The following is a 12,286-nucleotide window of genomic DNA, read 5'->3' on the forward strand; positions in this document are numbered from 1 at the left end:
AACATTATGTATCATATTATGCTCTATTATGGTATGACTAACGTGTGTGTTATATCAATCATTCATCCACAGAATTGACAGTCTAATCAATTCGACTCTGTAACATATTCGGTATTCCTATTAGTAGACATAATATTAATATGCTCTATTCTCCTCTAATTAATTGACCACTTAAGTTTGTTGAAATTTTTATTTTCAAATAAATTTATTAAACTCTTAAATTTTTGTTGTAAAATAAATTTATAAGTATTGTTAGAGATATCAAATTAGTTATCAAAATTTGATCCTAAATGATATGACGTTTCTCACTTGATATTTGAAAGAATGTTATTAATGAAATTAATATGAATGCAGTGAATTCATTATAATAAACTGATTTATAGCGAACATGTACATGAAACGTAACATTTGAGATCCAATCGGGTACAAATTTGATATTTTTACCATTGTTATAAATTTATTAAGCTCTTTTATACGTGCCATGTAAAAATTCAAACATGCAACTTAATAAATCTAGAAAGTAATATTATTAGAAAATGATATTGAGTGTGAATTTAGATAAGTAGCTTTAATACACCATAAATTTAATAGGGATTAATTATTCTAAAATTAACCTTAGACAATTACCTAAAATTAAATGAGTTTCCAATACAAAGTTAATGGTATTTCTAAAAATACCGTTAGTTCATTTTATTATTATAAAAATGTCACTCAAATTTTATATGTACAATTTTAATAAATTTAAATAATTATCCTAAAGTAAACTTTAGGAAATTTTTTCTCAATTTAATATACAAACAATATCTATATTAATAAAGTCGTTGTGTTTAGTTAAAAAAAACGTCGTTGTGGACTGTGGTATGGATAGCGGTCCAATTATTGGGCTTTTAAAGTATGGACCGGGTCAAGTGGAACTATGTTTATGTACACAGACACAAGACACTCACCACTAGTACTCCTCCGAAACAAAACGAAAAGTTTTAAAATCTAGAGGACCAACATGATGCTCTCCTCACCATTCAATTCTAAATAAAAGCTCAATGTATAAAACTGTCCTTGTTGTTTAGAAATTACACTGCACTTCTTGCCTTTCACAAAATCAATCAAATTGTACCAAAATCCTAAGAAAAGAAGTCAGGTTTGATGTCAAAAAACATGAGTGGAATGGCAAAGATGAGAGTCTTTGCTATAGTGTTGTTGGCTTACATTTTGTTCATGGCAATCACCGACACTTGCGACGAGTTCCATGAACTTAAATCATTGAGCGTACCGTCGTTCAAGGTCGGATGTCTTACCAGAAGTTAATAAAAATCAAATCTGATTATCACGATTTTGAATAAAATTGCCCGACGTGCGCATCTGCCACAATATATCTCCGAACATACGGGTCACCTTGTGCAATAATTTTCTTCTTGATAGGAATTTAAAGTGGCCGTGTATAACGAGTCTTTTTATTTTCTATTACAATTCTGATAATCATTGTATTACCGTGTCTTGTATTTATAAGAAAATGTTCGGATGATTTTTGTTAGATCATTTCCGACCCACTACAGTATTTTAGTGTAATTTTTATATCAAGTTATTATAAAAAATTATATTATTGTCAAATTTAATCTCTAACTGATAAACACTAAATTTTACACAATTCATATACTATATAGATTATTTTATTATTTAAATGTAAAAATAAAGTTAAAAAGTAATAAAATGGTGAGATATAAATAAAACAAATTTATTTTAGTAAGAAGTACAAAGACAACATGAAAAAAATACGAAAAGTCTAAAAATTTATTATGACATCAAACTTGGTATAAATTTTGCTGTGACATCAAAATAATATAAATTTTAAAGTTGGGTTGAATTTTTTTTATACAAAAATAATATAAAAGTGAATATTTAAAGTTGGATGGTAGATGATCTTAATAATTGACTTGTACCGTGCAAGTAACTAAATAAGCCTCTGTTTGGGATTAATGTTAAAAATTATTATACTATTAGAAAAATTGCTGGTGAAAAAGTCAGATGACTGTTTGATAATATTTTTAATATGTATATATTTTGATGTAAAAAATTATAAAAAAATAATGATCTTGATGAGGTTTGATTAGAGCTGAGAAAAACCAAACCGAAACAGAAAAACCGAACCGAACCGTGCTAATTCGGTTCGGTCCAGTCCTAATTTTTCAGAAAATTCGGTCTATTCGGTCCGGACCGAATAGACCGAAATAAAATTCGGTTCAGTCCGGTTTTTGTAAAAAATATTTTGGTCCGGACCGAATAGACCAAATAGTCCAAATCATAAATATCATAATTTTATATTATATCTTTTACATATATCTTAAAAATTTTAATCATAAATTTTAATTTATAATTGTATTTAAACACTCTTAGAACTCTATATATCACCTTACTTTAATTATATTTAAATTTTATAATTTTTGGTTTAAAATTTTAATAATATTTTTAATTTTTTTCAAAAAATTCGGTCCGTTCGGTCCAAAACCGAAATTTCGGTCCGGTTCAGTCCAAGAAAATATGATAGTTCAGTTTTTCGGTCTATTCGGTTCGGTCCGGTTTTGGACCGAATGGACTGAATGCTCAGCCCTAGGTTTGATGGTGAAATAAGCACCTGCTTCCCGCAAAAGCTAAAGCACCTGCTTCCCGCAAAAGCTAAAAACAGTTTTTTCTAAAAGCAATGGGGCCTCATTTTTTGTAACAACAACTTTTACGTCAAATGCACTTTTCAGAAAAGTAACTTTTGAATTTACCAAACAATTTTTTAACCGATTTTCAGCAACACCCTTTCTACCTATCTCTCTCGCACGAGAGTTGGCCGCTGTACCTTCTTTTAACCATATCCGCCCTACCTTCTTTTTCACCCTTTTTAACCATCTCTGTCTCCACATTTATCTCAATCTCCTCCTTTTGTTCACTTTTTCTTCAATAAAATTGAGATTTGTTCCACAAAATATGAAAAATTAATTACAATTCTTCACTTTAGTTTTCAATTTATTAAGATAAGATCTTGACTTTTATAATAAAATTCAGTTTTTACATTCAAAATATATGTTCTAACAACATATTACAATTTGGTGTTATTACAAGATCTTTGAATTTTAAAATTTGGTTTTTTTCATGTTCATCTGTTTAAGTTATTATTTGTGTGTTTGATTGTCTCGCTTTATGCGATGTGTCTTATTTTGTGCGATGTGGTGTTTGTTTTGAAAACGAATTTAACGGTGTATTTGGAGATCTGGATATCCCGTATCAACGACACTTTCGGCAGGTTTATAGATGGTGTCCGGTAGGTAGATAGTAATCCAGAAACAAAACGGCTAATTTATTTAGCTCTATTTGTTTTCAACCTGATTGTATGATCAATTGAGAGTTTGTTCCGATTATATCTCTTTCAAGTTATTAATGAAATCTGATTTAAATATGACAATAAAAAAAATTGATAGGCCTGTCCAAGTTTTTTTTGATAGGATAATACTTGTCAAACTTTAAAAATTATGATTTTTATACAAAAGGTATACATCACAATGTACATGTAAATTATATTTATAATTTAAACCAATAATAATCTTATAACAAAACTTAATATATTCAATCCATGTCGTTAAAATAAAATAGAAAAACATTTTTAATTTTTAAAATAATATAATTTACACCCCAAAATTTTATAAAAATAGTTACATAGTAAAATCCTTTTACAGCAGGTCCAAAGATCTTTCCTTCCGTACACCCAAGTTATCAAAAAAAAATATCAACCCCAAAGGCCAAAAATAAAAAGAACCATAACACAAAAACCCTAGGGTCGGTGGAGTCGAGATGGCGGCGAGAAATGCAATCCTCAAACACTTGAGAATCAACGTTGTTGCTGCTCGAACCTTAAACCCGACACTCTCCTTCACTAATTTCATCCGCCGTAATTTCTCCGAGGAAGTGCGAGGCTCGTTTCTCGATAAATCTGAAGTCTCCGATCGTGTTGTGTCCGTTGTAAAAAACTTCCAGAAAATTGATCCCTCAAAGGTACACGTATTTAATTTATTCTTGTTCCTTTTTTAATTATTATTTATGACGTGTGTGTAATTTATTTATTGTTTTATTTTTAGTGGAAAATGTTTATTATATATGCTGATTTGCTGTTTATTGTTGTGTGTGGTGGTTGAGAGACTTGTTGTTGATTTGCTGATTAATTTGATCGCTGGTGTGAATTTCTCGAAGAGAAACTGTAAATAGTTATAGGATATGATGGCGTAAATCGTAATATTAGTAAATACTAGGAAATGTGGTACAAGATTTTGATTAGGAATTTAAGAATGAGTGACTGACAATTTACGGGAGAATGGCGTTTTAAATTTTTAATTCAACATTCTTAAGTTCTAATTAATTGTTTTTTTCGTAATATTAGTGAATACTAGTTATGTGGTACAAGATTTTGATTAGGGATTTACGAATGAGTGAAACAATGTAGGGAGAATGGCGTTTTAATTCAACATTCTTAAGTTCTAATTATTTGTTTTTTTATATATAATGTATATGTGCTAAGTGTGAGGCAGTTGCTTTTTGTTTGAGAGAAGTGCAAAGCAGCTTTCTTAACTTTAACTAAACTTGGGAAGCTTAAATACTGTGGATTTTAACTGCGAGGCTTGTGCTTCTTTGTAGTCTGATAACATTTAAGAAGAAACCATTAGATTGTAGTTTGGCAAGTGGATTTAACCAGTTGGACGGTTATTATCATATTTTTAGGTGAAACTACCCTTACCTGATTGTGAATCATATAGAAGCTATTCTGAGAACTGTGTTCATGAATTCTTATTTTTTTCATGATGCACTTGTTGAGATTAGAAGAGGACAAGTGAAAAGACCATCACTTTTTCTTAATAGCCGGTTCTGGGTACTGTCTCTAAGAGGCCAGATAAGAAAAGAGGAGATGAAAAGCCTTTTTTTATTGAGCCTAAAATCTTTGTACGTTTTCCAGGATGTATTATCTGAAATTTGTTTGCTAGGAAGACGGAGATAATTTAAAAGCTATGAATGGACGTAGGACAAAGCTCAGGAACTTTTCTACAATAGCTTAACCATATACCCAGAAACTATGTTCCATGATGTATATTGTTGTCACAAATGAAGTAACGGTTATCCTCAAGTTTTGATTTCACTTATTAGGCTTAGCTCTTAGTCAACAATGTACATAGAAAAATCCATAGTATCTGTTAATTCTAATAAACTATTCTTACTTTTTGTAACAAAAAAAGGTTTTAGTGTCACCAATTTTCCTCCTTGTTAAATTGTTTTTGCATTTCTTAAGGGTCAAGGAAGAATCCCTAGCTATAGACATGGTATTTTTGACAAAAAAACTCAAAATATTCATGATTGTTGATACCGTCGTTAGTCATTACCCGTCAATTGTTTTACAACTCTGTACCTTTACTTTTGACATGTGGAGTTAAAAATGTTCAATTAATTAGGAATTTCAGACTAAGGATATAACCTCCTATTGGGAACATGTCATCTTGTTGCTCCTTCATACTTCAATATGTAATCTGAAAGACCATATTATCTTATTTTTCAAGTTACTATCAGCTTTGATAGGTTGTGGTGTTTTAAATAGCTTGCAAGTGACATTTCTAAGTATTAATCTGTCAAATCTTTCTTTTTGTCCCTCGTAATTTCCCTGTCCTACTTGCATAAAATTTTTAAGTACTTACAGTTATTAATTATATATGCTCCACTTTTTCTTGTCAGCATGGGCTGCTTTGAATCCTGGTCAGCATACGACCCTTACTAAATCTTTAAACATGTGTTTTTTCAGGTAACAGTGAATGCCCATTTCCAGAATGATCTTGGCTTAGATAGTTTAGATACAGTGGAAATCGTGATGGCACTGGAAGAAGAATTTGGTTTTGAGATACCTGACAATGAAGCCGACAAGATAAGCTCAGTCAATCTTGCTGTTGATTTCATTGCATCTCATCCCCAGGCAAAATAGAAAAACAGTTGGCTACTTTCGCCACTTACTCACAAAGTTGCTGCATGAAGACACTGTTGTTTCTTGAGCTATCTTTTACAGCTATCTTTTACTTTCTTTCGGATTTGGGGTGTATTTAGCATTCTCTGGCTTAATTATTTCTTTCATAATTCCAGATGGTGGAAACTCAACTAGATATTAAACAGTTGATAACTTGTGTACGTTTGATCTTTCATTTTTGCTCTCTTATCACTTTATCTTGGGTTTTGTTGCAAACTCTTTGAGTCTTTATGTGCTGTGCTCTAATGATCACCTAACTTCGGCTAGCTTAATTTTTCTTGGGTTTGGGGGGTGGGGGGTGTTAATTGTGAGGCATTTGCTCTATTTTTTTTTGAGCCTTGAATGTTTGAATGTTTTCTGGGATGCGTAGTCTGAGGTGGTTTGTTGAGGATAAGGAATAACGCCTGCCTTGTGTTTTCAGCACTTGTTAATATTTTTGTCATTCCTAGTTTGCGGCAACTCCCACAACCCCTTGACCACAATATCCATGACCATTACCAAAAACATTGAATTGCTTTTCAGATGGATGGTACAACCATTTTTTTTAGTGATTTGGAAGGGTACATGTCCATGCCACAGGGTTATACTTGTTTCGGAAGTTGAATTGGGGGTTAAATGCATAAGATTTCTAATACACCAGTCTTCAATTCTGGTAGCAGGCTGGTGTGTAAACTCATCAAGAGTTATGTGGTTTGGGACGAGCACCACGGTGCTGGTTCAGTAAACTCACTAATGCTCTGAAGTAAGATGGCTATCAAGTGCTGATTACAGTTTGTTGAGAAACCCTGGTCTCGGTCTATATAGACGATCTGTTAATTGCAGGTGACTCTGAAAATAACATTATTAGTCTTGAGATAATGTTTTCTTGCAATTTTCGCATGAATGATCTGGGTTACATCAATTATTTTCATGGGCTGGAAGTACATAGATCAGACAATGGTTTCTTTCTTTCAAAGAAGTATGTATGCCTAAGAAATACAATATGGTTCGTGTTAAACCAAGCAAGTTTCCAATGCAAACCAAAACAAAATTGCATCCAGACAAGAGTGTTCCAATGGAAGAACAGCAACCTTATCAACATCTCCACTCCCTCCCCAAAAACATTTTGTCTGCCTGTGTTTGAACTATAATGTAATTTCTTCATAATTTCAATTGATTATTTTAATGAATTTTACTGTAATAACAATGAAACCATAATCCATATCTTTATCTTTGAACAATATATGCAAAGAATATGATTCAAAAAATGAAGTTTTTTTTGGCAATCACTACACAGATAGAAAGATGTTTGTGAAAATAACAAATTAAAAGCCAATAAGTAAAATTGATTGAATTTGAAGGAACCTTTTGTATAGCATAAACTTTTTATTGAAGTTAAACAGACAAGAAACTCAAATCTCCTGATCTGTTACAGAGTTCCAAAGGAAAACTTAAAAATTGCTGTTTACATGTAACGTAGTAGAAAACATTTAGTATTTGATAATCTAATCCAAAATACTCAAGCCGCCATGATTGAATTGTGAGCTAACTTTCTGACATGCATTTTTGGGTGAGTTTGGTGGATCAGAATACAATCCAGTAGCTAGCTTATTAAAGATAATTTGATTAGCTGCTTCTGTGTAAGTGAATCCGTCCCAATTTATTCTTTTTGACGGGTTTTCACATGGTCCTGCAGTCACTAGACTTCCATTCACAGTAGCTGAAGCTCCACATGTTGCTGCCCCAAAATTATATGCTCCTCCCAACCCACAACATGCCTCTAGAGGTAACTCAAATCCTGCAATATTATTGCCCATAATTAAGATTAGCATACAGCTTTGAACCGTATATGTTACGAAAGACTCTTTCCATGATCTTATATTGTTATTCAAACAGTATTATACTGAATAACTACCAAATCAGCTTACACATACCGTATACTTGTGGTTCCATGTAGAGAGAGTAATATGCAGAATAAATGTCGACATAAGTTATTGCAGCTAAAGGAAGGTCCACCCGAAGTTGATCAACGGCCTTTTTCAATACAGAGTTGAAGGTTTGAGCTAAATCATTCACGGCATTTGAGCATCCAGCATTGTCGACGTCTGTTGTTGGAATGATTGTCAATATATATGGATAACAACCAAGTGGTCCGGTATTGTGGATCCAAAATGTTCTTGCTCCCATTAAATTGTACATATTCTGCCATCAGTAGCATCATACAATTAGCTGTATTAAGTAAACTAAATTTACTAACATACAATCACTAGTTAACAACTTGACTAAATGCTTCATATTATTACCTTTAAAATATCTGTAAAGCTGTTGACTAGATCAGGTAAACTTTGCTTGATTTCATCTATAGACATGCCTGTGAAGAGTCCTTGGGCGAGGTCGTTTTGGCCCATGTCAAAAGTGTATAAAGCTTTTGCAAAAGATTCACTCGTTGGCATATAACTTGCAAACACTCCACCTACAACAACAACGATGCTCTCAATAATTTTTTTTGGCTAAAACTACAGTAATGTAAAACTACATGAATTGCCAACAAAGGATTGATGCAGTGGTTGAGATCTTGTCCTCCTTGCGGGAGGTCAAGAGTTTGACTCATGGTGTGTGTGGATAATTACTTATCAAAGAAAAAACTAGATGAATAATAATGCAGCTAGCATTACCTAGGGTTCTGACTTTCTGCGATCTTTCAATAAATTGTGCAAATTCAGAGAACTGCACTCCAAGATACATAGGACTAAATCCAAAAGGTGGTGAGTCCTTTGGAAGAACTAACTTGGGAACTCCAATTGTAGCTAAAAGTTGCGCGAAATTGGCTCCGTGGGAGAAGGTGGTGCCCAAGGAATCCAAATAAGCGTTGAGAAATGGTTTGCCCAAGCTTGTAGCTATGAAATCAATGATAAGGCGTCCATCGGAAGATCTTCCAGCTGTTCCATTGAAGAATGTCTGACCATAAAAAGCTGGTGTGCCACTGAAAGCCGATGAAAATGCACCAGTGTCCGAATTTCCATCTCCAAAGTTGAAAATTGCTGGAAAATCACAACTCGTTACAGAATAAACAGGGCTCAAAACAGTCAAAACAGAGAGAACAATGCAAAACAATGATACACAACTCATTTTAGAATGATAATACTAATGTTGGTTAGATGTGTCTTATTAATATGAATATGATGATAGTTTAGCATGTCCTGAGACTTGTATATATAGGCTATGTAGTAGTGGACTTTCTTGACCAAAATTACAGATCGTCAACACTTTCTGTTCTATGTGCATACATAGGCCATCACATTAGAAAATTCAAATGCACCTCATTTATTAGCAACCCTTCACATTTGTAGGTAGACTATAATACAAAAATCACTGATTACTATTATTGCACAACTTTCAACTCTAGCGCCCAAGGTGATGTTATTTTTTTCATCTACTTGCATATAGTTTGTAGTATTGTATTTAAACTTGTTTGATTACAGTGCAAAAAACAGAATGGGTTTTTTCAATTTTTCTATTCACCAATTTAGAGAGCCGCCATACAAGAACACGTATTGTAGATGTGGATGTAGAGTTAGCATATTCCTTATCTACAATGGTGGACGTGTAAGTCTGTGAGCTGTATTTGTCAAAAAAATTAGAATAGTGATTGCCCGGCCTTTAAAACTGCAAAACCAATATAATAGCGAATGAGTATTTCATTGAATTTTCGGTGAAACCTTGAAATTTTAAAAATTTAACTTTCTTTATATGTCTTTGTGTTATTCCAATAGATAGGTATCACCAATACAGTCTATACAGATAAATAGGTTGCATGCGAAGCTGAATAATCAGTACTCAGTAAAAAGGATAAATTGTGAATCAATCACTCCATCTTAATATTTTCGAGTCAACTCTTCACTTCCCATTTATCAAATAGTGTAGCTCTTCTGAAGTTCAGGACCCTTGTAATTGGGTTGCATACACAGATAGCAGCTCATGTTTCACTATCTAGATCAGCAACCAACAACAATAATAACAGTTGATTAGAATAACAAATATATCAGCAAAACTTAAGCAAAATGCAAAAGCACAATCAGATTACATAGTTGGATGACCATTACACTATCACAAATTCATCCATTCTCATGACTGAATTAAAAATAAAGACTGTTTTTGCCAAGCAATTTCAGGAGAACATACCTCAAGCAACTTTGGCTCGCTAGTAAAATGTAGGTAGTGACAAACCCTGTCCTTCTCTCGTCGTAAACATTCTTCTGCCTGAAATTGAAGGAAAGATTACATCATCTAGGATATGAGAAATAACTGTAACTTAAATATAGGTAATAATGTTACCTTTAACATATAATCAGGACGAGAATCTTCAAGGATCCAGTTTGAAGCTTTTCGAGAATAGTAAGCAGCGGTATCAGTGAGCATGGCATTTTCAAAGTCATCCTCATAGTGATACATGAGACCCATTGCGATTTCAACAAATATATCTAAAACATTCTTCAATAGAGCTCGGTCAATCTGTTCCCCCTCACGCTCTTGATTGATCTGTTATAAGAATACATTTATCATGTGACCTGAATGAAAACCAAGAACATAGTAAAAGGAAAGTCAAAAGAACATACCAGATATATTACAGCATCTCTCACTTCAACTTTCAAATCCTGATAGACCTGAAATCAAGGTAAATGTTCCAACAATAATAAAAGCAGTCTAACTTTCTACTACCTTTGCTTCATCTTAATGCATCAGAATTGTAACAACAGAGAATAACACACTTCCAAAGAATGTACGTCAGACATGTATCAGAATCAACAGCTGAAAACAGAAGAGCAAAACTAATAGTTAACAGATCCGAGAAGCACACAAATGCAGCTCCGTTAAGTGCAGGAAATGACCTCCGCGCAATGAAGTACTTATCAAGATAGTGAAACAATCGAGAAAGCCACCTGACCATGACTTTATAGTTTGTCCATCTATTCACAAGCTCTCTCAACATAAACTCATCATGCTTCTCTTGCAAAGATGGCAGTACCTAAATCAGAATCGAACGCATTAAAATTAGCTATAAAAAGAAAGGCCAAAATGTTACCTCCTAATAAAGCATTGGCCATCAGAGTCGTTAAAAAATGCTCAAGAAACACAAAGGCGTGATCCTTTAAACATAAAAGGTGGTCTACAGGGCAAGGTCATATAATACAGTTGAAGAATTGCAGTATTGGCTATTGGGGGAATAAAAAATTCATTCAAAAGGAACCTCCCCAAGTTTATTTTCACCTCCATGAAGAGGTGCCTATGTTACCCGGACTGAGGTATGGTTGTCGAACATGAGTGCGGATCCAAGTGTCCAGTTCTTACTATTGATTTGCTATTGAACTGCGAAAACAATGTTCCTTGTACTGATCTCGCAAGAGAAACAACTCGATCTCCAAAATTGTTATGATTAAGATGACTAATGAGTGTTTAACAACTTCTAACAGACGAAAAACACATCTACAGCTAACCTGCACTTCTATATACAAACGTAGCTTCCCACAAAACAATTAAACTCGAACTCTAGCATAGTTAAAAACATATGCGCTTAATTAACCTACAACTAGTATTCTAAAAGAAGGGAATTACTCTTAGTCGTAGAGGTATCTTAGGTAATCGGTAATTAATTGGAATTGGAGTTTATTTAGTATAATAAATAATAAAATTAAATTTTATATAAACATCATCAAGATTAAAAAAAAATACTATATCCCCTACTTCAATATTGACATTTAAATGTGGACATTTACGAAATAAATCACATTTATTGATATATATGTGATGTGGACATTTATTGATATATAGTTATCCTCTTTTTAACCAACTGAGCTAACCTTGCGGGCAACTAAATCCTATTTAGAATATTTAGAATATATTTGAACAAATTTTACATTTTTATCAACTAACTTAAATCATAATTTTCTATCTAAATTTGAAGTTTTATTATATAAAAGAGTATATACATTCGAAGGGAAGATAATAGATATTTAGAAGTTAATCTTATTTAGAATTTGTTTGAGCCTATTTTAACTTCTTCTCTAACTAACTTAATCGTAAAACCTTATATACATTCGAATTAATAGGAATGATAATAAATATTTAGAAGTCAATTCTATTTAGAATTTGTTTAATCGAATTACCAGGGAAGATAATAAATATTTAGAAGTCAATACTATTTGGAACATATTTAAACAAATTTTTACATTTTTCTCAACTAATTTAAATCGCAATTTCCTATTTAAATTTGAA

General features: G+C 32.6%; 3 protein-coding genes across 3 annotated transcripts; 1 reads left to right on the forward strand and 2 right to left on the reverse strand.

Moving 5' to 3' along the window:
- Positions 1-3,767: 3,767 nt before the first annotated feature.
- Positions 3,768-6,250, forward strand: LOC141695061 (acyl carrier protein 2, mitochondrial-like). The gene is made up of 2 exons (XM_074499298.1): positions 3,768-4,032; positions 5,819-6,250. Exons 1-2 carry the CDS (start codon positions 3,832-3,834, stop codon positions 5,993-5,995), a joined length of 378 nt encoding a protein of 125 aa, XP_074355399.1. The 5' UTR covers positions 3,768-3,831; the 3' UTR covers positions 5,996-6,250.
- Positions 6,251-7,362: 1,112 nt separating this feature from the next.
- On the reverse strand, positions 7,363-9,198 carry LOC141698175 (GDSL esterase/lipase ENOD8-like). The gene is made up of 4 exons (XM_074502808.1): positions 8,689-9,198; positions 8,317-8,486; positions 7,948-8,215; positions 7,363-7,811 (listed from the first exon to the last, which is right to left on the reverse strand). Exons 1-4 carry the CDS (start codon positions 9,140-9,142, stop codon positions 7,519-7,521), a joined length of 1,185 nt encoding a protein of 394 aa, XP_074358909.1. The 5' UTR covers positions 9,143-9,198; the 3' UTR covers positions 7,363-7,518.
- Positions 9,199-9,333: 135 nt separating this feature from the next.
- On the reverse strand, positions 9,334-11,553 carry LOC141698177 (cullin-1-like). Its single transcript, XM_074502811.1, has 4 exons — positions 10,630-11,553; positions 10,349-10,552; positions 10,196-10,273; positions 9,334-10,003 (listed from the first exon to the last, which is right to left on the reverse strand). Exons 2-4 carry the CDS (start codon positions 10,472-10,474, stop codon positions 9,950-9,952), a joined length of 258 nt encoding a protein of 85 aa, XP_074358912.1. The 5' UTR covers positions 10,475-10,552; positions 10,630-11,553; the 3' UTR covers positions 9,334-9,949.
- Between the last annotated feature and the right edge of the window lie 733 nt (positions 11,554-12,286).

This window comes from Apium graveolens, chromosome 11 (assembly GCF_009905375.1).
Source record: "Apium graveolens cultivar Ventura chromosome 11, ASM990537v1, whole genome shotgun sequence".
NCBI lineage: Eukaryota > Viridiplantae > Streptophyta > Magnoliopsida > Apiales > Apiaceae > Apium > Apium graveolens.